The following is a 25,269-nucleotide window of genomic DNA, read 5'->3' on the forward strand; positions in this document are numbered from 1 at the left end:
CAGCTTTACCAGAAGATAGCAGCTTGTCCTCTAGAAGAATAGAGCTAGGAGCACAGTGGGAAGCAGTTTCCATTGCACAGCCTTCCACAATATTGTGCCCTCCAGATGTTTGAGGCTACAATTCCCATTATCCCCAGCCACCTCTTTAGGTGGAGGGAGGGCATGGGGAAAGTGGTGGAAAGGGAAATGGTCAAGTACCCCCTCCCTTGTCACTTCTCCACTGCAGAGTTCAAACTGTACAATGCACGGTTTGGTCCTAAATCCATTCCTATAGAACATGGCTCTGTGTCACTTATTTCAGACATTACAATTCACTTTTTGCCACCTGGCTGCAATTTTTAACTATTTGGCATTAAACTCTCCCTGGGCTTCCTATTGCAAGAGACATCTGTTTAGCTCCACTTGCCAGTCCTTTTCCTTGGCTGAAGCAACACCAGGTGGGCAGACAAGTTGACAAGGAGAGTTTATTGGACTAATCATCTTCTTCTTCCACTTGCATTACGTGGTGAATAAGAAGCAGCATGATTCAACAAAGCTTAATTTTGGCTCATTCCAGGCAACTGTTAATGGGACTATCTCTGAAAGGGGAGAGAATCCACCCCCATGGCTACAGTGTGTCATGTTTAGTGGGTAATGCTAATAAGGAGACACATTCGTCTACGGGGGAAACCCTACATCCCCTGCAATCCACTGCACTTATTGCTCCCAGTCTTCTAGCCTCCTGATTCATTACTAGGAAACTAATTGTAGCACAAAGAGACTGCAGGTAGGGGTGGAAGGTCAAGTGAATTTCCAGAGAAAGTTTCAACTGCATTTCACAGGAGGTGAGAGAGTGCAAGACCATGACTTCCTCCAGAAATGAGATGGCAGCCTGTCACTTTCTTTGTCAGGGGACCAGCCTTCTGGTCCAGGGGAGCCTTCTTCCAGTATCTCCAACTCACCTACCTGGGTTCTGCAAGCAAGCCACCAGCTCCTGGTCAAGCCTCAGGAAATTCACTTAAATTGTTAACTCTTTGTAGAAAAAAATGACCAGGGTTGAAGAGAAGTTGTGGGTTTTTTTGTTTTTGCTTTTTGCTTTCCCCAGACTACTAAGGATGACCCACATTATTCTCGTCTTCTCACTCCTCTTTCGTAAATTGGCATTAAATGCTTCAGTCGTTAGTGCTAAGTGCTTTATGGTGCAGTCCTATCAGGACAGGCAGCCGCCTGCGAACTCGGAGGCAACTGCCTATCCAATGCAGGGCGGGAGCAGTACGGAGGGGATCTTCCCCTCCAGCTTCAGCCACCCTGCATTCGCAGCTAGACAGCTGATTTCGGCTGTCTAGCTGCAGGAAGTCGGAGCGGGGAGGCGGGCGGGGCAGACAGTGCATAGAAAGCATCAGAAAGGCACTTCTACCCGCCCCTCCCCCACAAATGCCCCATTTTCGCTGCTCCGCGCTGCTGTTATGAGTGCGGAGTACGGGGCTGATCCGCACTGCCTACGAGGCAGCGTGGGAAGGGGTGGAGGTCGGTTCTCAGGGAATCGACCTATCCTATGACTGTCTAGCCACTGACTAGCAGCCATAGGATTGCGCCCTTAAATTCATTGGGTAGTATCTAATGTTTTCTTGATCTCTTCAAGAAAATTGGAGATCTCAAGGGAACGTTTTGTGCAAAGACGGGCATGATAAAGGACAAAGAAGGCAGGGACCTAACAGAAGCAGATGAGATTAAGAAGAGGTGGCAAGAATACACAGAAGAACTATACAGAAAAAATCTGAATGTCCCTGATAGCCATGATAGTGCGGTCACTGAACTTGAGCCGGACATCCTAGAGAGTGAAGTCAAGTGGGCCTTAGGAAGCATTAGTAACAACAAAGCTAGCGGAGATGACAGTATTCCAGCTGAGCTATTTAAAATCCTAAAAGATGATGCTGTTAAAGTGCTGCATTCAATATGCCAACAAATTTGGAACACTCAACAATGGCCGCAAGACTGGAAAAGGTCAGTTTACATTCCAATTCCAAAGAAGGGCAACGCAAAAGAGTGTTCAAACTACCGCACAGTTGCGCTCATTTCACATGCCAGCAAGGTGATGCTCAAAATCCTACAAGCTAGGCTTCAGCAGTATGCGAACCGAGAACTACCGGAAGTACAAGCTGGGTTTCGAAGAGGCAGAGGAACTAGAGATCAAATCGCCAACATTCGCTGCATCATGGAGAAAGCAAGAGAATTCCAGAAAAACGTCTATTTCTGCTTCATTGACTACGCTAAAGCCTTTGATTGTGTGGATCACAACAAACTGTGGCAAATTCTGAAAGTGATGGGAGTACCAGACCACCTTACCTGTCTCCTGAGAAACCTGTACGAGGGTCAAGAAGCAACAGTAAGAACCAGACATGGAACAACCGAGTGGTTCAAAATTGGGAAAGGAGTACGACAAGGCTGCATATTGTCACCCTGCTTATTTAAGTTATATGCAGAGTACATCATGAGAAACGCCGGGTTGGATGAATCAGAGGTCGGAATTAAGACTGCTGGGAGAATTATCAACAACCTCCGATATGCAGATGATACCACCCTAATGGCAGAAAGTGAAGAGGATTTAAAAAGCCTCTTGTTGAGGGTGAAAGAGGAGAGTGCAAAAGCTGGTTTGAAACTCAACATTAAAAAAACAAAGATCATGGCATCTGGCCCTATCACTTCCTGGCATATAGAAGGGGAAGAAATGGAAGTAGTGACAGATTTTACTTTCTTGGGCTCCAAGATCACTGCAGACGGTGACTGTAGCCATGAAATTAAAAGACGCTTGCTCCTTGGGAGGAAAGCTATGGCAAACCTAGGCAGCATAGTAAGAAGCAGAGACATCACCTTGCCGACAAAGGTTCGTATAATCAAAGCTATGGCTTTCCCAGTAGTAATGTATGGCTGTGAGAGCTGGACTATAAGGAAGGCTGAGCGCCGAAGAATCGATGCTTTCGAACTGTGGTGCTGGAGAAGACTCTGATGAGTCCCCTGGACTGCAAGGAGGTCAAATCAGTCCATCCTAAAGGAAATCAACCCTGAGTGCTCATTGGAAGGACAGATCCTGAAGCTGAAGCTCAAATATTTTGGCCACCTAATGCGAAGGGAAAACTCTCTGGAAAAGACCCTGATGCTGGGAAAGACTGAAGGCAAAAGGAGAAGGGGACGGCAGAGGATGAGATGGCTAGATAGCATCACCAATGCAATGAATATGAACTTGAGCACGCTCCGGGAGAGAGTGGAGGACAGGAAGGCCTGGCGTGCTATGGTCCATGGGGTCATGAAGAGTCGGACACGACTGAACAACAACAACAACAACAACAGCATCTAATGTTAGTCCTACCTAGAGTAGACCCATTGAAATGAATGGGAGTAAAGTTAGCTGTGATTGACTTAAGTCTCATACATTTCAATGGGTGGTGTACTCTATGTAGGACTAACATTGGATATTATCTATTGTCGATAGTAGAAAATATACCGAGTTCAATGTTTTAATCCTGTAGAAATCCATCTTCCATGCTGTAGTGAACAAGATGCCAGAATCTAGCTGCCAGAGTTACTGCCTCAACGCCTTGGCACATTATAAAAATAGAAAAGGAACAATTTAGGGTGCAATCCTATGCATGTTTAGGCAGAAATAAAGTCCTACAACTTCCAGCAATGCTGGCTGGAGAATGCTGGGCGTTGTAGGACTTTATTTCTGTCTAAACATGCATAGGATTGCTCCCTTCAGTTTGTCTTGGACAAGGCAGCAGACAGTAAAAATCACAGTAGTACTGCTGAATGACCAGCCCTCTCTGTAGAAACTAAGGCAGCTTTGTATATAAAATTTGTAAAGAACATTTGTAGAGAACATTAGTTACTGGGCGGATTACAAATGTAATAAATAGTACAAAACCAGGAGCATGGGAAGCAGTAGTCATCCCCCCCACTAACCCAGGTGGGGAGCATCTTCACGACAACGGAATGAGAAGTGCTTTGGAGTATTATCCAGATTTTCATGGAATTGGCTTTGGTCCGTCAGGGACACACAAAACAAGAAAAGCCGAGTGTACCGTACTTTAGAAATCCCCTTTTCATGGGTCACACAGTGCTTCAAAGGAACAACTTCTGAGTTGGGTGGGGGGAGTAGAAATGCATATATCAACCCAGCAGGGGTTCCTCAACCAATGAGAGAGGCTTGTTTCCCGTCCCTGTCCAGGCACCCCCCTGCTATGACATTATTATGAATGGAGAGTAATTCACAATTCTGGCTAGAAACAGTGCTAAAAAAGCAAACTAGATACTCGCTCCCTATGAGAGCTGCCCACCAGTGCAAATAAGCCCCGTTCCAGCAAACAGTCAGGGAGATCTTATGCACATTTGTTTAATGCCAAAGAAAAAGCTCTAATGTGTGTTTGCTTGATGCCAAAGGAAAAAGGAGAATAGGGGAAAATGGAGGGATGGGGGTAAATGCTCACTTTTCCATGAAGAAGCCAAAATTCCCAATTATCCAGTGCAACATCTGAAGGCTCCCCATGAGAGCATCCCACCACCCCAATTTCTCCCCATTCCAGCAAACTGTCACAGTTATTGCTTCCACCCCCCTTTCCCCAGTGTGCGCAGTTTCCCTGAAGAAGCCAAAATCCCCAATTATCCAGTGTAGTATCTGAAGGCTCCCCATGAGAGCATCCCACCATCCCAATTTCAACCCATTCCAGAAAACTGTCGTGGATGTATAGCTTCTAAGCCCCCTTTCTCCTTCTCTGGCCACTTCACCTTGCTGACATTGACATGCTTCTCTGGTCCTGTGATCCCAAGACCATGGTAGATCACCACTGCAATTAAGCCCTTATGTGCCTAAGGGCTTTTGCCCTTAAGCCCTTACTGCAAGCTTCAGAGAGAAGCGAAGTTAGGAGACATCAGAGAAGCGACTTCACACAACATCACAGAAGCTAAGGGGATTTCTGTTGTTGTTCAGTCGTTAAGTCGTGTCCAACTCTTCATGACCCCATGGATTTTAGCCTTGTGATACATTCCATGGGGTTTTCTTGGCAAGAATACTGGAGTGAGTTGCCATTTCCTTCTCCAGTGGACCACATTTTGTCAGAACTCTCCGCCATGACCTGTCCGTCTTGGGTGGCCCTGCATGGCATAGCTTATGGCTTCACTGAGTTATGCAAGCCCCTTCGCCACAACAAGGCAGTGATCCATGAAGGGGAAGGGGATTTCTACACCACCCTAAAATCCACTTCTGTTTTAAATGCAGGATCACAACTGATTCCCTTTACACATGCTTCCGTCTCTGTAGATGGCCTTTCCCATAGCGTTATGTTTCCAAGAAGAGGCATTACACATGCTCCAGGTTAAGCGATACTTGCTCCTGGGCTCCTGCCCTTTTCCCTCCCCTTGCACATTACTGGTAGATGGGGACTGACATACGGACAGCCCCCATACCGATCTCCCTGGACCCTACCTTCCTCTTCCATGCTTTTGGCCAGTCCCTGCCACTCAGCCCCACTGCTGCTCCTCCGCTGTGCCCCCCCCCCGCCACCATGCGCTGCCGCTCTGCCGCTGTGTTTTGAACAGGCAGGCTGAAAATGGAGAAGAGCCAAAATGGCTCGGGCACAGGAAGGCTGAACGCCCATCAGACCTTCATCACCACCTTCGACATCATGACTACGCCCCCAACAACCACACTCAGCACTTCATTCACACTAGGGGAGATATACACGGGTCATATGTATATCTCCCCTATGGTGCTCCATTTGTGCATATCTGAAAAAATACTCCATTTTTTTTCATTTGAGGAAAACACGGGATAGGTGGGAGGAAATAGTGGAATAATGACTGGACAACAACAACATCATGTAATGGACCCACACAATTCAGTGAGTGGGCAACCATGAATGCGCAATAAACTGGAGGTATATAGATTCCCCACAGTAACGCAAACATCAGAAAAGTGCATAATTACAGAGGCTAGTTACTCCCTCTGGCAAAATGGAAGTGCAGCATGATTCTGAAGGCTCAAAAGAGCACCCTAGTGCTTTGATGTGTTGGAAAAGCAGGCTAGTTATTCTAGTGATCTAGATTACCAAGGGCACGACCAGGTGAAAGACACACCCCTAGGAACTCCCTGATCATACTGAATTTAAAGCGGAGGGATGGGCACACAGCAGCTGAATCACAGGGGAGCTGAATTAAAGAAAAAGAACGCAGTAAAAGTACTCTGCAAAAATGCCAATGCTTCCCCACAGGTAAAACTTCGGGGTGGCTGCAGTGTGGCCATGACGTCATATGTCCCTAACAACTTTAAGGCACAGCAGCATTGGAGAAAACCTCCCATGTAGACAGACCCCAGATCTAATATTTATTGCAGAGTATTAGTTGCTCAACCTCTTTCTCCCATATGGACTACCACCTATGAATCTTGTATCTACAGTTTTTAAAATGTTCCATTATCTTTAACAATAGCAATTAAAAAGAGACAAATATTAATACTTTAAAAATGAATTCAGCAAATCAAATGCATTTGCTTGGATCCAGAGATCCTATGAGTGGGACTTTACTCACAGGGTGCTCCCACTGGCAGAACGGGGGGGGGAGGGCTTGTACCTAGTTCTCCCTGCAACCCCCTATACCCCTTGAAAAGCTACTTTTCAGTGTTCAAAGACCCTCCAGAAAAGCATGGGAAGTGTTGCTAGGGGCTACAGGAGTGGTAATCAGCAAAATTCATCTCCCTCACCATTCTTCCTCCAGTGGGAGCCTCTATTGGATCAAAGCCCCTTCAGTGAATAGAAGGATCCCTTCTGTTCATGGAAGTGCAAATGATTTGGGAGTTGTGTGCTAACTGGGCAAGTGGCCAGATGAGATATTAGATCTCAACAGCTGTGGATTTGGGGCAATATAGTTATCATTGGGGCATTATATATATGTAAGGTATTCCTTCATATAAAGGTCACTCACTACTGCTAATTCTAAGAGTTCTGCTACTCAGTCTTTAATATCACATAGAGAACTGGATTTCTAAGCCTGTGAAATCAGCTGTCTGTTGTTTTGACTTCAGTTTCCCCCATGCGCTGCAGAAACTACTAAGAGAACACTGCAGGCTATTCACAAGTGGAGTATTGCTTGGGGGTGAATGCATTGAATCTATGCACTGTAGCCCACCCTTCCCACAAACCTCTACACAGACATGTCCTTAACCTGTTGGACTTTGTTGAACATTTGCCTCTCATATGCATGGCACTCAGTCATCCCAGTCCAGGCTGAGTTCTAGAATTTCTAGCCAGTCAGTGGCAAAGTTGTATCTAAGGTGCCTTAGAAACAGCATGCCTACTAGCCAAAGCAGCTGTTCTTCTAAAGAGCAAATTTCCTGGCTTTTTGCCTTGTTCTTCTCTTTTGAATTTTGCAATACACAAAGCTAAGAAATCGTAGAAGACAAGATAAAACATGCTCAGACAGAGCAAAACAAAATGGGAGAGCATATGCACCGCATACTTTTAAGGAATGTATATCTAGATAGATAGATAGATAGATAGATAGATAGACAGACAGACAGACAGACAGATGCCTTAAACTTCTCTGTGTCCACTCTGGCTCCTGTTATGATACGTCCTTCTTCTTGCAGACCATGCTAGAAGCCCCTTCATCTGTGGTCTTCCTTAACGTTCATGAAAGAACCTGTTCGTATGTTTTGCAACATCAAGTAGTTTATCAGGACTGAAAGTTGCTAGGGCAGCCTTCTCCAATCTGGTGCCCACCAGATGCATCCTGCTGGCAGGGGATAATGGGATTTGTAGTCCACATCTGGAAGGCATCAGGTTGGGGGGAGTATGCTAGGGATACATTCAATAGAACATGCATTAAGTTGAACTGACGCTTGGGGCAAGTCCCATGCTCAGTCCCTGGCATCTCCCATACAATGTCTCTAACTGATTTCCCAGCTTAGTCTTAGACTGAATTTTATATCTTCAAATCTTTAAATTGTCCCAGCTGATATTTGTAATAATATAGAATAATTACACATTTCTACCTTATTAAAGAATGCTAATTCTTGGTTGCTGCTGTTCTCTTTAAAAACAAAATGTTCTTGCCCACTTGCCCTGTAGTCTATAGTCTTTTTCCACTCATGCTGACATGTAGTTCCGGCGTCGGTGTGTATGTGTGAGACTGAGTAGTATGCATCTGGGTCAGAAAACAAAAATGGCATTTTGCAGACCATGGTGTGTGATTTAATCCATTAGCACTGTTCAGTTGCAACTCACAAGCACAAGAGGGGTTATTTAGAGATGCGTGGCTATGTCATAGACAGGGTGACCTTTTTCCTTTTGTCAGATGGATGGCATCACTCCCCTTTGCCTGACTTTCATACATTCAGCTCTTGTCAGCTTTGCTCACTGCTGAAATTCAAAGGCTTTGACTGGTTTTGTCAGTCCAGCAATATCTGCTCTAGGATATACTTATCTGCATGCATCGCTGTTGTCATGGTTTTATTTTTATGCATATCATCTGTGGCTTCTTAATCAGTGCTCTTTATCGCTTGCTTGGTAGACTTCACCTGAATGTCCATCCTATGGTCCCTCTGCAGGCTTCCTGACAATATTCCAGTGTTGCTACAGCAGCTGCCAAGGTAGAAGTAGGAGAACACCAGCCAAACAATCCCCTAAGCCAGTCTGCTGCTCAAGTTCCACACTGGAACCTCGGAGTCTCTCTGGCTGTGCAGATGTAGAGAAAGCAACGGCCAAGGCAGAAGGAGGCACAAATATGGCATAACTTTGCTTTCCCACAACCCCTGTTTCCATGGTTCAGACAGACTGCTAAAAAAATGTGTAAACAAAAGGGCTTGTAAACCAAAAGGGCTGTCTCCTCTTCCCCCAGCTCCGCTTACCAAGACCTGTGTAATACGCTTCCCATTCCACCCCATACAAAATGTGACAGGTTGAAGAGAAACTGAGCATGGCTCTTGCTAGTCCTTTCCTTTTTTTACATAAGAGGCTAAGGAGAAAGACTTCAGGTAATATCAGTATTATTGTATGGCAGGAACTGGGGTGTGGCTGTGAACTGGGTTTTGTAAAGCAGAGAAGGAGGTTGCTGTTTTGGTCAGTTCTGTCTGCAGTAATAGGTGAAGTAACCCTCAGTTAGTAATAATGTTGTTTTAAAAACCTTGTTGAAGGTCAAACTGGAACAGAGGCAACATTCAGGGATTAGATTTCAAAGCAGGGATTTGAGTCTCCCATTCCAAATTGGAGAGATGATAGCTCTGGAAATTCTGTGGACCTCTGATTTGGTTGAGGAAGGTGTTGGGGTGTTGCCAGTGTTGCCAGTGTGTTCAGGAGTCTACCTCTTTTGTTTCAGCTATGTGTTGAATTCATCAAAGACACACTGAATGTGGAACAAGTCTGTGAGGCCTTTCAGGTAAGTTGCATGGCTTCCTACCCTGCCCTGTCCACCAGTTCTGGAGTCCTTGACTGGAGGTGACCTTTCCTAGGGTAGCCAATGAATGACCCAGACAAATGTCACCAGCTGTATAATTCCCTGAAAATTCCCTTCCTGATAGACTGCTTCCAATGACATGCATCCTCAGTAAAAGACATGGGATTATTTGCACAGGGCAGGAGAGAAGCTGCAAAGCCAGACAGCAGGGTATGTGGAGACAGGGTGGGGAACTACCACATGATAGAATGGATGTTGAGGGATATGTGGGGAAAGAATGGTACCAGCAAGCTTGTAAACAGCCACTTTCCTAATTGTCTGTGATAAGTAAGAATTGCTTCGATGAGACCAGACAGGTGGAGAATTACTGATGTAAAAATATGTGTACAAATGGGTTAGGAAAACGTGTTGTGACATTTGTGGTTGGGCAATTATTTATTTTAATTTTATTATCATCATCATTATTATTACTTTCATTTGTATGACTCTTTCCCACATAGATGTGTTTATGAGCTGCTTTGAGCACAAGAACAGCAGTACAAGAATGTATATCAAAGCATCATTACAATAAACATTCCAGTACCAAATCATTTCAGAACGTAATATAGAAATCCAAACAAACTGTTAATTTCAGTGATACTAACATTAAAACATTTAAAATTCATTATAGCATAGGCAGTATCAATAATTAAAAGACACTATTAATTGACATTATTTGTCAATTGTTAAAATACATGTCACAGTCAGATACAATCAAATTTCCCAATGCAGTCAGGTGTTAATAAACAATTTAATCAGCAGCAGTTCCCCGAAAGTGTCAAGTGTTGGAAATAACAACCAGATTTCTTACTTCTGTCAAGCTAACAAGTGCAAGATGCAGAGGTGTCAAGACAGGTCTTACTTAAATATAGCTGAGGGGCTGTGTGCATAAGAGTCCAGGAGCTTCCAAAACTAAAAGACACTTGAGTTGGCCTTATAAATAACCAGGTCTCAGAACCGCAGAAATTACACCAAACTTTTCAATTAACCAAACTGACTCTCTTCCTCTCAACAGGACAATCACTAGAATATTCTCCTCCCTTCCTTTCAAATGATGATCAAAGACTTGTTTTCCCCAGATTCCTCTAAATATTCTGTCTGCCTGCAGTCCTGTGAAGCTTTACAACATAGTCTTCTGTTGCTGACTGTACTTTGCATAGAAGTGGGATGCAGTAGCTGGTCTTGTTGTTGTTGTTGTTGTTGTTGTTGTAGCTGGTCTAATGGGTAGTAATGTACTAAGTTCTAATGGGGTCAAATAGTCACCAGTTACCAAACACTCCTAATTTTGTATTCCAGTCCGAGTACTCCTGAACTACCTGGAGTTCAATATGTGTCAGAGTGGCTCTTAGATTTGCAATGCCAGCATTTTCTCTCTTAAGGGCCCTCTTAAGGGTTGGTGAACTTAATTTCTTTCTTAAGGGCCTTCTTAGGGGTTGGTGAATCTTGAAAGCTACATCCAAATCTGCTGGACTAGAAGGATACCAGTTATTTCTTTTGGGGTAGCCTGGATCTGTGAGGGAGGTACAGTGGCATGGGCTGTTCCTACATGATCCACTCATCCAATGTGATTTTGGCCTCATGGAATCTAACTGCAGGGAAGTGGCAATCATGCTGCTCTGGTGAGATATGAACTGGGCCTAATTTAAAAACAGTCTGATGAAGCCTAATGGACAGAGATGATTCTTGGACCCCATCAACTTCGCTATAGAAGGTATATTTTGCAATGGGGAAACAACACTAGCACTGATTTGGCAAGAAACTCTTATCACTTTGATTGTCATGACCCCGGATTCCAGCAGTGACTTGGACACAGACTTAGAGGCGGAGGCAGTGGTGCCAAAAGAGGAGTGGTGCCTGGCCAGAGCACCACTGTGGAACTAGAGCCCCTCAAAGCCTGACATTCCAGAGGCCCCTGAGTTGGAGACCCTCAAGCCTGAATCAACAACTGCACCCCCCGCTCCAGGTCTAGCTCCGGCACTGGACCAGCACACCCATCTCCAAGAGCTCCACAGCCCACAGAGTGGGTGTACCAGCACCATCAGCATGCCCAGCAGGAGCTCTTGGAGAGATGGAGGAGTGTCAGGCCTGTCCCATTAAGGCTTCCTCTTTGTGGGAAGGAGTGGAGTCTGGGAAGGGGCTCCCGGGCTGAAGCATAAAAGGCTCGTTGGACCAATTTGCTGACTAGCTGTCAAGGGCTCCTTGGAGGGCTCTCTCAGTCTAATCCTGTAGCTAAGTCCAGACACAGACAAAGGGATTCCTTTCAAAGCTTTATTTTTCTTTTACAACTTAACAACTATACCGTTTGCAACTAGATCTGAGCAGCACAGTACCTATGCCCTAAGTTGGAACAGTTGATCCCCGTTTGAAAGGGAATTACTGGCAGACCCCTGAACTTAAGGACTAGGGAGAGTCCCTCCCCTTTTCCCTTGGAGCCTCTGGGCGCAGCCGTTGTTTGCGTGCCAACCTGGCACTTCGCCTCCTTTCTGCGCCCTCCATCTGGCGCCGCTCTCTGCGTCTGCGTCGCGCATCCACCAAGTCTGCTATCTGTGCTTGGTCACTCCCTGGACTGCTAACTAAACTAGGAATGCTGGTGGGAGGAATCTCCGTCAGCTGTTGGTCCTGGGAAAGAGGAGTGCGCTCCTCTCCCAGGAGCGACTGCTCTTCCTCAGAATCAGAACTACTCTGGGATTCTATGGGCTCAGTGTCCACCCTGACACTAGGAGCTTTCCTAGGTGCTGCCTTGAGCCTCGTGGGCTCCTGCTTCAGACCAGAACAAGATGTTGATTGTTCAATCAAACTGTGAGAGCCTACCCCACTCATAAAAATACCCATGTGCAGAGTTTGTATGATAATTTTGTATGTTTCTTTTCTATTTTTATTTATTCATTCATTCATTCATTCATTCTTTCATTCATTTCATTTCTATACTGCCCAATAGCCAAAGCTCTCTGGGCAGTTCACAAAAATTATTCTAATTATTAAAATAAAAAGCAGTATATGGTACAGGGCTTGGCACCAAAACAATTTCTTTTACAATGTTCACTTTCATCTGCATTTACCCACATTGAAGATTTCCATCCATTAATTTCAGTTTGTGATAGGGTTTCCCCTCCGTTATTGGAAACGTAGAATAATTTCCCTCTCCATTACTGACTCCATCTACAGGAATTAAAGTGCATGTCACAGAGTTAGAACAAATCCCCCATCCTTACTGTTTCATTGCAGCTATTATGATTTTTAGGCTTTGGCAGTGGGGTGGAAAGCTCGAGTTGTAGGAAGGAGATCAAAGGGAGTAGGGACAATGCATGTGCTGGTGGTGAGAGAAGCACTAGAAATCCATCTCTGCATGTAATTTTTGGTGCTTCCTATACAAATGACTTTTCCAGCTCTCTAGTTCATGGGCAATGAGCAGGCAAACAGATTCGTATCACCTCCGAGATGCCTGCCCTTCCTTACTATCTCCCCATAAGTTGTGTTTTCCATCACAGGGCAATGAAGAAAACACACCTTTGAACTTCACCCCTCCCTCCCCATCTGAGTGCTCACAGTGGGATCCTACTAAGGCCTCCAATTGTTCTGTGGCCTTTGTTTTACAAGCACCTGCCCCTTCAAGACTGACATGGAGTCCCACTGGCTGATTTCATGCCAGCTGACACACACAAGCCAAATTCAGCAGCTGAACTTCAGGAGCAGCCGGTCTATGGGACTTCGGCATCGACCAAAAAAACCACACTAAGCTGGTGGCCAAGCATATAAAATAAGGGCTTCTGTTGTGTTTGCTTTCTTTTGCTTCCCTCTGATTCTGCTTGGACTGTTCTGTGTTGCAGGAATGACTGTTGCTCATTGAATGTTAACAGGGGGATACACAGGGTGTAAAGCAACAATGCTTGATGCCTCTTTGTGGATTCTTCCTACGCATCGCCTCCCCCACCCCCACATACACCATGCATGGGGCTGGAGGATGAGGAGCGTTGCTTTAACAAAAGGGCCTGTGCTGACCTTGTCTCCTGGAGCAGCCAGTCTTTTGTGCTGTGCAGCTGCAGTTGCACTGAAGGCTAAGGAAACGACTGTGCAGTCTCGTGAGGGGTGGAGCAGCAGTGGACGGTTAGATCCATGAAACAGAAGGTCAGATTTTATCATCCAAAGGGATTTCTGCGATCAAGCATTATGAAGGCGCTCTCAACCACAACTGGCCTTGCTGATATTTGCTTTCTTGGGGATCTCACAGTTGTGCCTCTCTTGCTAGGATTTGCCACAGCTGAAAGAATCTAATAAAAGGTAAACTTCTGCCATGGTGCCTTTCTAGACTCTGAGCCTGGCATAGGTGTGATGACATTAGTATGCACACTGTTGGGTCTTGTTAGCTTTTGTGGGCAGATGATGTCTTAGAATGAGCGTCTCTGGAGCCCCCACGTCTAGTTTGTATTGTGATGATGCCACATGGCACAACCCTAGTACACATATGATACTGTGATGTGGTGGGCCATAGGGAAACGACAACCCAAAATGTGTCCAAATGACAGCCTTGAATGTACATGTAGTGTGCACTAATTCCTGTGTTCCAAATGCAGCCACAGTTTCATTCCATGCTTGTCCTTTGCCTGCTTGCACTACTCAATACTGCAAGTTGATTGTAGGACCACCACAGGTTGTACAGCAGGTTGTACAGCATTTTTGATCCAGGGGCCAGATTACCACCCTGGACCAATCCAGCCTGCTGGATGATATCATGGGGTGGGGCTCTATCCTGAAGCTCCTATAAGAACCAGCTTTCTTCCTCCTTTGTGCACTGCATGTTGGGACAGCGAGCAGCACACGAAGGCAGGGGCTCAGCCAGCACTCAGAGGAACTCCTCCAAGCACCATTGAGTCCCTTTCTATGTGTAGAGGGAGGCCTGGAGCTCCATGCCTCTCTCTGCACAGAGAAATGCTAAATGGTAGGGATGATGACACAGGAAGGGGAGGGGCCTGGGAGAGGGCCAGATTGGGAACTTCCATGGGTTGAATTCAGCTCGTGGTCCAGAGGTACCCTGCTGCTGCTGTACAGTTTGCCCTTGGAGTGGTCAAGTCATTCTACAAAAATGATGTTCTGTTTTTATTAGGTGCATGTTTTGCTCAGGTCTCACACTTTATTTTCTAGTGCATGGGCACCCAGTATAAAAAATCCAGGAAGCTGCTGTCTGGATGTGGACTTATGAATGGAGATAGTTTAGTTCCTGAGTCCATTTCACAGAAAGAGTTTCTGGTTCAAATTCTGCCCATTCCTGTTCTCAAAGGATGACTAGCTTTTCTCTGATAAATGTGGAACCAAGGACCTCCTGTGGCAGCCTGTTTGTATGTTCATTGCGAACCACTGAGAGATTTTATTATATTTAGTGGTATACAAGTGTCACAAATAAATATGTTATTTCCCCCATGGTCACTTGAGCAATAGGCTTTCTTTTTAAGAGTTCCCTTGAATAGATCCAGTAAAGTAGGTGCTTTCTGGTCTTATCCCTATGCATATCTTTATATATACTTAATGCATACACTCCTTCATGGATCACTGCCTTGTTGTGGCGAAGGGGCTTGCGGAACTCAGTGAAGCCATAAGCTATGCCATGCAGGGCCATCCAAGACAGACAGGTCATGGTGGAGAGTTCTGACAAAATGTGGTCCACTGGAGAAGGAAATGGCAACCCACTCCAGTATTCTTGCCCATGGAATGTATCACAAGGCTAAAAGATATGACGCCGGAAGATGAGCCCCTTAGGTCGGAAGATGTCCAATATACTACTGGGGAAGAGCAGAGGGTATTTCCAAGTAGCGCAAGAAAGAGTGAAGCGGTTGGGTCAAAGCTGAAAGGACACTCAGCTAGGGATGTACGAAACTCACTTACCTTTTCACAGAATCTTTTGTGGTGGGGGGGGGATGGGGGGAGAGAATCCGGTCCTCCCCCCGAGAATCCTTGACGGCTGGCTCCGCTCCGCGGCCAGGCCACAGAGCAGCCAGCCAGGGCTGTCCGCAGCCGGATTTCCAGCCACGGACGGGCTGCTGCGGACGCAAATGGCGGCCGCTGTAGTGGCCACCATTTGCATCCAGCCAGGCAGCCATGATAGGCTATGTAAGAATTTACGTAGCCAATCACAGCTAACCCCCCCCCAAAAAACCCAGCATACGCAAATGGCGGTGGCTACGGTGGCCGCCATTTGCGTTCCCTATTTTTCGCTGATTTATCTTCTGTAAATATTTACTTAAGTTAAAACAGCGAAAAAAAGGGAAACGCAAATAGCATAGTGGGCACTATTTGCGTCCCTTTATTTTTCGCCGTTCTAGCAAAATTCTTCCGTAGCCTATCATGGCTGCAAGGACAGCAGTGGCTGTGGCAGCAGCCCGGCCGCAGCTGGCCAGGAGACCAGCCATCGGAGCTGCCGCCGCCACCACATCCGCCCCAGGTAAATGCTGACCCGGGAGGGAATCCGGGGGGGTGGCAGGCCGTTCCGCCATGGATTTCGGGGGACCGAATGCCAGTGCATTCGGCCTCACTGAAATCCATGGCGGAATTCTCCGCCATCCCTACACTCAGCTGTGGATGTGTCTGGTGGTGAAAAGAAAATCCGATGCTGTAAAGAACAATATTTTTTAGGAACCTGGAATGTAAGATCAGTGAATCAAGGTAAGCTGGAGGTGGTCAAACATGAGATGGCAAGATTGAACATCGACATCTTGGGAATCAGCAAACTAAAATGGACAAGCATGGGCAAATTTAATTCAGGTCACCAGTATATCTACTACTGTGGGCAAGAATCCCTTAGAAGAAATGGAGTAGCACTCATAGTCAATAAAAGTGTGGGAAAAGCAGTACTGGGGTACAATCTCAAAAACGATAGAATGATCTCAGTACGAATCCAAGGCAAACCATTCAACATCACAGTAATTCAAGTCTATGCCCCAACCACTGAGGCCGAAGAAGCTGAGGTTGATCGGTTCTATGAAGACCTACAACACCTTCTAGAACTAACACCAAAAAAAGATGTCCTTTTCATCATAGGGGATTGGAATGCCAAAGTAGGAAGTCAAGAAATCACCGGGATAACAGGCAAGCATGGCCTTGGTGTACAGAATGAAGCAGGACAAAGGCTAATAGAGTTTTGCCAAGAGAACACGCTGATCATAGCAAACACTCTTTTCCAACAGTACAAGAGGCGACTCTACACATGGACATCACCAGATGGTCAATATCGAAATCAGATCAATTATGCACTTTGCAGCCAAAGATGGAGAAGCTCTATACAGTCAGTCAAAACAAGACCTGGAGCTGACTGTGGCTCAGATCATGAGCTTCTTATTGCAAAATTTCGGCTTTAATTGAAGAACGTAGGGAAAACCACTAAACCATTCAGGTATGACCTAAATCATATCCCTTATGAATATACAGTGGAGGTGACGAACAGATTTAAGAGATTAGACCTGATAGACAGAGTGCCTGAGGAACTATGGATGGAGGTCCGTAACATTGTTCAGGAGGCAGCAACTCAATCCATCCCAAAGAAAAAGAAATGCAAGAAAGCAAAGTGTCTGTCTGAGGAGGCTTGACAAGTAGCTGAGGAAAGAAGGGAAGCGAAAAGCAAGGGAGAAAGGGGAAGATATACCCAACTGAATGCAGAGTTCCAGAGAATAGCAAGGAGAGACAAGAAGGCCTTCTTAAATGAACAATGCAAAGAAATCGAGGCAAACACTAGAATGGGAAAGACTAGAGATCTTTTCAAGAAAATCGGAGATCTCAAGGGAACATTTTGTGCAAAGACAGGTATGATCAAGGACAAAGAAGGCAGGGACCTAACAGAAGCAGATGAGATTAAGAAGAGGTGGAAAGAATACACAGAAGAACTATACAGGAAAGATCTTAATGTCCCTGATAGCCATGATAGTGCGGTCACTGAACTTGAGCCGGACATGCTAGAGAGTGAAGTCAAGTGGGCCTTAGGAAGCATTAGTAACAACAAAGCTAGCGGAGATGACAGTATTCCAGCTGAGCTATTTAAAATCCTAAAAGATGATGCTGTTAAAGTGCTGCACTCAATATGCCAACAAATTTGGAACTCTCAACAGTGGCCACAAGACTGGAAAAGGTCAGTTTACATTCCAATTCCAAAGAAGGGCAATGCCAAAGAGTGTTCAAACTACCGTACAATTGCTCTCATTTCACATGCCAGCAAGGTGATGCTCAAAATCCTACAAGCTAGGCTTCAGCAGTATGTGAACCGAGAACTACCGGAAGTACAAGCTGGGTTTCGAAGAGGCAGAGGAACTAGAGATCAAATCGCCAACATTCGCTAGATCATGGAGAAAGCAAAAGAATTCCAGAAAAAAGTTTATTTCTGCTTCATTGACTACGCTAAAGCCTTTGATTGTGTGGATCACAACAAACTGTAGCAAATTCTTAAAGATATGGGAGTACTAGACCACCTTACCTGTCTCCTGAGAAACCTGTACGTGGGTCAAGAAGCAACAGTAAGAACCAGACATGGAACAACCGATTGGTTTAAAATTGAAAAGGAGCACGACAAGGCTGCATATTGTCGCCCTGCTTATTTAACTTATATGCAGAGTACATCATGAAAAACGTCAGGTTGGATGAATCACAAGTCGGAATTAAGATTGCTGGGAGAATTATCAACAACCTCAGATATGCAGACGATACCACCCTAATGGCAGAAAACGAAGAGGATCTAAAGAGCCTCTTGTTGAGGGTGAAAGTGGAGAGTGCAACAGCTGGTTTGAAACTCAACATTAAAAAAACGAAGATCATGGCATCTGGCCCCATCACTTCCTGGCATATAGAAGGGGAAGAAATGGAAGCAGTGACAGATGTTATTTTCTTGGGCTCCAAGATCACCGCAGACAGTGACTGTAGCCATGAAATTAAAAGACGCTTGCTCCTTGGGAGGAAAGCTATGGCAAACCTAGACAGCATAGTAAGAAGCAGAGACATCACCTTGCCGACAAAGGTCCGTCTAATCGAAGCTATGGTTTTCCCATTAGTAATGTATGGCTGTGAGAGCTGGACTATAAGGAAGGCTGAGTGCCGAAGAACTGATGCTTTCGAACTGTCGTGCTGGAGAAGACTCTGACGAGTCCCCTGGACTGCAAGGAGGTCAAATCAGTCAATCCTGAAGGAAATCAACCCTGAGTGCTCATTGGAAGGACAGATCCTGAAACTGAAGCTCAAATATTTTGGCCACCTAATGCGAAGAGAAAACTCCCTGGAAAAGACCCTGATGCTGGGAAAGATGGAAGGCAAAAGGAGAAGGGGACAACAGAGGATGAGATGGCTAGATAGCATCACCGATGCAATGAATATGAACTTGAGCACGCTCCAGGAGAGAGCGGAGGACAGGAAGGCCTGGCGTGCTATGGTCCATGGGGTCACGAAGAGTCGGACACGACTTAACGACACACCTTTATTTATGTATTCATTTATTGTAGAGACTTATACCCCTCCCCACCCACCCAGGGGAGCTTACAATTTCCCAAACACAATAACATTAATTAAAAGCATACCAAAATATACTGAAAAAGAAGAGTCAGAATGCTAAAGGAACTATCCCAGGTGCTTCGCAATGACTGGTTCTGACTGGCTTTGCACCTTGAATAGCTCCTTGGATAGAGTTCTGACTGGCTTCACACCCTGGACAGAGTTTTCACTAGCTTTGCACCTTGGATAGCTCCTTTAGAGTTCTGACTGGTTCTGACTGAAACCCGGAGCTGATTCATTGCCCCACTGACATCGGAGCCACCAGCCTCCGCTGATTAATCGTTAAAGTGATAAAAAGTACATGAGGCACCAGTACCCTAGTCATTCTTTTCTCCATCACAGTGCACATCAAGAGGAATTTAGATCCAAAAAATAAGTGATAAATATCTACAGCTGCGTCACATAGAAGGTGTTAGCTGTGGAACCTCGTCTACACACATGCGCAGGTTAGTTTCACCACTTATTCCCACTCTCTTAGGGCAACGTGGGTGGATGAGAGATTAAAATGAGTACTCCTGGGCCAGGGAGTGAAAGCAATGGTTACAAACAGAGCTGTGGGCTCAAAGATGCTCCCTCCCTCTTCCTGTTTTGCTGCAAACCGAACAGGGTGAAGGGGAAAGCACAGCTGATGAACTTTGTGGCCAGGGCCAACCCAGTTTACCAGAGTGTCGTCAGCATTATGATGTATGCTAAATGCCCCCATATCTGTCTGTGAGGTTAACCTTCTCCCACACATTCAGGAATGGGTTCCCCTTTATCCCCCCCGCCCCCATCACCATTACTGCAGCAACAACCCATCAATGTCTGACAGTGTGGGAACATTTCATTTCATTTATTTAACAAAATAATTTATACTCTGCCTTTTGCCCAAGGCAACTTACAGTCATAAAAATGTACAAATTACAAAAACTACAGATAGATAAAACTAGAGAGCATTGAATCAGAATCAGTTAAAGCACAATCAAACAGCAAGAAGTAAATTCAGGGCAGACCAAAATGCCTGGCAAAATAAAAATGTTTTTACAGACCACCTTAAAAACATAAGGGAGTGGGCCAATCAAACTTGTGAGGGAAGGAGTTCCACAATGTGGGTGCTGCAACCAAAAAGACCCTGCCCCAAGTCCCAGTTAAACATCCTCTGATGGCAACTGGAGTGGACGTGGAGCAAGTCCTCAGATAATTAACACAGTGGCTGAGCAGGCTCATGTGGGAGGAGGTAGTCCTTCAAGTATCCCAAGTCATTTAGGGCATTATCGCCTTAATCCCTTATTGGGACTTCTTGTATCAGGGCCTCTGTCTTGGGGAAGGGGAACATGGGTTGTTCCAGGATTAGCCGAGGGTTGTTTAACCTTCACATAACCAGTGCTGCCCAAGTTCGCACAACATGACAAGCCATGGCACATGCACACTGTGGCTTACATATTCAAAATGACAGCCGGCACAGACCACAAAGCCCCATAGGTTAATTAACCCGAAGTGGCTTAGCATTACAGCTGAATCAGGTCAGTGAGACTGATTCTGCTGCTGACTGTGGAAACCTGTGTGCTTCCTGACAGCAGGGTGGATGGCTCCTGGTTTATAAAGGAAAAGGGAAATTTCCTATGCCCTGTCTTCTCTCATGACTTTAGCTGTTCCCGAGGTCATAGCAGGACCCCTAAGTCTCCCCCATCCCACCCTTCTCTCTTCAAGTTGGCAGCTGTAGCTATCTAGGGCAGTGGTGAGAAACAAAGCCTATCAGACTGGACTAAGGAAGAGAGCTGCCATGGCCCATGCGGGATAATCTCCCTTGCTCCATGTCTCTCTAGGCTGAATTAAACCCACAGTATGCACAGAGAGTGTGTCACTGGTCGGACAACCAAGCGTTAGTCAGTGACTGCTATAGAGCCCCCTTAATCATGAATTGACAACAGATGGGGGACTGGGGCACACAGTTAAAGTATTATTATTATTATTATTATTATTATTATTATTATTATTATTTCTATACTGCCCAATAGCCAAAGCTCTCTCGGCGTTTTACAAAGATTAAAAACATTAAAAATACAGTATACAGAGATTAAAAACCATTTGCATAAAAAACACATGAACAGACAATATACACAAAAGAAACATATATCTAAAACAACTTCAAACAAACCATCTCATAAGCAAACAACCATAACCATAAGACATTCCAGGATTGATTAAAATGTATCATATGCTGCCAAATGCCTGGGAGAAGAGAAAGGTCTTAACCTGGTGCCAAAAAGATAACAATGTTGGTGCCAGGCAGGCCTTGTCGGGGAGATCATTCCATAATTTGTGGGCCATCACCGAGAAGGCCCTCTCTCTTGTCGCCAACATCCGAGTTTCCCTTGGTGTAGGCAGCTGGAGGAAGGCCTTAGATGTTGAGCATAGTGTACAGGTAGGTTTGTGTCAGGAGAGGCGCTTCATCAGGTATTGTGGTCCCAAGCCGTGTAAAGCTTTATAGGTTAAAACCAGCACCTTGAATCAGGCTTGGAAATATGCAGGCAGCCAGTGCAAGTGGGCCAGAGTTGGTCTTATATGTTTGGACCTTCTGGTCCCTGTTATCAATCTGGCCACTGCATTTTGCAGGAGCTGCAGCTTCTGAACCATTTTCAAAGGTAGCCCCACATAGAGTTCATTGCAGTAATCTAACCTGGAGATTACCAGAGCATAGATAACTGAAGCCAGGTTATCCCTGTTGAGATAGGGGTGTAGCTGGGCCACCAACTAAAGTTGGTAGAAGGCACTCTGTGTCACTGAGGCCACCTGAGCCTCAAGTGACAAAGATGGCTCAAATACAACCCCCAGGCTACGAACCTGCTCGTTCAGGGGGAGTGCAACCCCATTGAGAAGAGGTTGAACATCCTCCAGCCGATCAGAAGAACTACCCAGCAACAGCATCTTAGTCTTGTCTCGATTGAGTTTCAGTTTATTAGCCCAGTCCCTTGTCGCAGCCAGGCACCGATTTAGCACATCCACAGGCTCACCTGAAGAAGATGAAAAGGAGAAATAGAGCTGCGAGTCATCAGTGTACTGATGTCAATGCACCCCAAAACTCCAGATGACCACACTCAACAGTTTCATGTAGATGTTAAATAGCATGGAGGACAGAACTGACCCCTGTGGAACCCCATACTGGAGAATCCATGGGGCCAAGCAATATTCCCCAAGCACCACCTTCTGAAGCCAACCATCCAAATTCTTCACAGACAGCTGGACAAGAGATTTGTGCCCCATGATGCCAGCTTTCAGGATACAGCTCTGCCAATCCTGCTGTCAGGAGTGCCCTAGCTGCCTCTTGCAGTCCCCTCCAATAGCCAACTCAGGACACAGACAACAAGGTTTCTTTCCGAGGCTTTATTCCTTTATTACTTTATGACTCTTACAGATACTAATCACTAACGACTAAGCAAGGAACAGCACTGGGGAAAGATAGCAGAGTAGCCTAAGCTCCAGGTAAGGCAGTTGGTCCCTGTTTGAAGGGGAACCACGGGAAGACTCTGAACTTATGGGCTATGGAGAGATCCTCCCTCTTTCCCTTGGGTCCTCGGGACACGACCGTTGTTTGAGCGCCAAACGAGCGGAGTGTCTCCTTTCGGCGCCCTCCATCTTTCGTCGCTCCCTGCATCTGCGCCGAGCATCCAGCAAGCCCCCTCCAGCGGTCTCTCACTGCCAGGGTCACTATCTATCCCAGGAATGCTGGCAGGAGGAATCGCTGCCAGCTGCTGTGCTTGTGAGAGATGAGCAAGCTCCTCTCCCACGGATTGCTGTTCCTCCTCAGAATCAGAACTGCTCTGGGGCCCTATGGGCTCAGTTTCCACCCTGACACCCCCTTCATCCTGTTCCCCAGCCCTGGCCTCCTTCAGCTGCACCCTGTTTCAATTCCTGCCCCTATGTGGCTCTTCTGGGATTGTGTCCACAGGCTTTTACGCCTGAGTTCTTCAAATAGGCATCCTCACTGGAAGAGCCAATGTTCTATTTAAAAGAATCGAATGAATATAAGAATCACTAAATCTGGAATGAATCATGCTGTCAAATTTGGTAGAAGATAGAAATACCTGCGTCCGTTGATCTCTGTCCAGCTTCGGATGATCAGTGGGGGAAACAAAGCATATTTTAATACAATAAATAGCGAATACCTTGGAAGACAGAAACAAAATTCAAAGTGATCTTGATAGATTGGAGCACTGGGCTAAAAACAACAGAATGAAATTTAATAGGGATAAATGCCAAGTTCTGCACCTAGGAAAAGGAAACCAAATGCACAGTTACAAGATGGGGGATACATGGCTCAACAACACTACAAGCGAGAAGGATCTTGGAATTGTTGTAGATCACAAGCTGAATATGAGCCAACAATGTGATGTGGCTGCAAAAAAGGCCAATGCTCTTTTGGGCTGCATTAATAGAAGCATAGCTTCCAAATCCTGGGAAGTACTAGTTCCCCTCTACTCAACACTTGTTAGGCCTCATCTGGAGTACTGTGTCCAGTTCTGGGCATCGCACTTTAAGAAGGATGCAGACAAGCTGGAGAGGGTTCAGAGGAGGGCAACAAAGATGATCCGGGGACTGGAAACAAAGCCCTATGGAGAGAGACTGAAAGAACTGGGCATGTTTAGCCTTGAGAAGAGAAGCCTGAGGGGAGATATGATAGCGCTCTTCAAGTACTTGAAAGGTTGTCACAGAGAGGAAGGCCAGGATCTCTTCTCCATCATCCCAGAATGCAGGACATGGAATAATGGGCTCAAGCTATGGAAGCCAGATTCTGGCTGAACATCGGGAAAAACTTCCTGTCTGTTAGAGCAATATGACAGTGGAACCAATTTCCTAGGGAGGTGGTGGGCTCTCACACACTGGAGGCGTTCAAGACGAGGCTGGACAGCCATCTGTCAGGGATGCTCTGACTTGGATTCCTGCATTGAGCAGGGGTTGGACTCGATGGCCTTGTAGGCCCCTTCCAACCCTACTATTCTATGATTCTATGAAATGAAGGGCATGGCCTATTTGTGCTCTTGAGGGCAAATAATTCCATATCTGCCAAGTATAGTTCCTGGCAGTTCCTAAGTGAGACAGGGAGCCATCCCTGTAGGAGACATGAGATTCACTGATGGAGTATGTACTGGGCTAGCTGTGTGTTAGGATTCTCCCACTTCAGGAATCATTGGAGGCTGGGTTGGGAGGGCTGGAAGCTATTCTCTGTCTTACTGGGGCTGATAATGTTGGAAAAACAAAGATACTACTGTGTTCACATGTGGGTTGACTGATGTTTGCTGTTTACTGTGGTCATTTGGTGCCGTTATTGGAATCGTTACTTTTGAGCTGTGTGCTTGGCCATATGGCGGGGCTGGTGTATCCTGCAAGCAACTGGCAAGATAATGTGGTTTGCCACAATCACATTGTTTTCAGACATTCACACTGCAACAGAAATTGTTTATTTCTTGCTGGCTGCACGTTTTACTCCTCCTAGCTCCCACCTGTAGCTTGTGCCCACTGAGCCTGGGATGTGTCTGACAGAACAGTTAGTGGTTCTATCCCCATGGGATGCTATAGAGTGAGCAGGGTAAGACATCATCACTTCATATGGGGACTGATGCCTTGTTCATTCTTCTCCCCTCCCTGTATTTATGCCCTCAGAATGACCTCAGCATTGAATCCACAGATGTTTCTATTACTCTGTAGGAACTAGATTAGATAGTTACCATTTAGATTTGCAGGTAGTGATATGAAGGGCAGATCCCACAGATGCATTTCTTGATCTGCTTGGGGTGACATTTGCAAGTTATGTTTTAGAGACAGCCTTGTTTGACCTTTCAAGCGTGTTCATGTGTGAAGCAAAACATGATCTTGTTGCAGCCAACATTAATTCAGAAATAGGCCTGAGTTTTAAACCATATTTACATTACATCTGTTGATAATATCACATCATACATTGTGTTTAAGTAGACTTTATGAAGAAGACAGGTGAGATTAGCAAGGGAAGAGACCTCAGGTGCAGCGTTTCTCTCTCTCTCTCTCTCTCCCCGTCTCTCCGTCTCTCCTAACTGCTGATAAGGATTACAATTCCCACTTTACCCATAACATGAATTTAAAAGGTGAAAAAATCCACTCTTTTTTCATTCTTTGCCCCAGTCCAACTGTAGTCCAATTGTGTTGGACTATAATTCCCATCATCCCTAGCCAGCACACCCAATGACCATGCTCTTTGGGGATGATGGAATTGTCATCCAACACATCTAGAGGGCACCAGGTTGGGGAAGACTGCCTCACCCATACTGATTGTGAGTTCAA

General features: G+C 45.7%; 1 protein-coding gene across 2 annotated transcripts in view; it reads left to right on the top strand.

Moving 5' to 3' along the window:
• Nucleotides 1-25,269, top strand: part of BTBD19 (BTB domain containing 19) — a 121,193-nt gene that overhangs the window by 64,166 nt on the left and 31,758 nt on the right. Inside the window, exon 4 of one of the 2 annotated variants that reach the window (XM_084848283.1) lies at nucleotides 9,343-9,402. The exons of the other annotated variant lie outside the window; for it this stretch is intronic. Within the exon in view, the coding sequence (XP_084704409.1) occupies nucleotides 9,343-9,402 (60 nt within the window). The remainder of the gene's footprint in view (nucleotides 1-9,342; nucleotides 9,403-25,269) is intronic. 2 annotated transcript variants of the gene reach the window in all.

Source organism: Heloderma suspectum, chromosome 4, assembly GCF_057233095.1.
Source record: "Heloderma suspectum isolate Gila_16-S chromosome 4, 16-S_ref, whole genome shotgun sequence".
NCBI lineage: Eukaryota > Metazoa > Chordata > Lepidosauria > Squamata > Helodermatidae > Heloderma > Heloderma suspectum.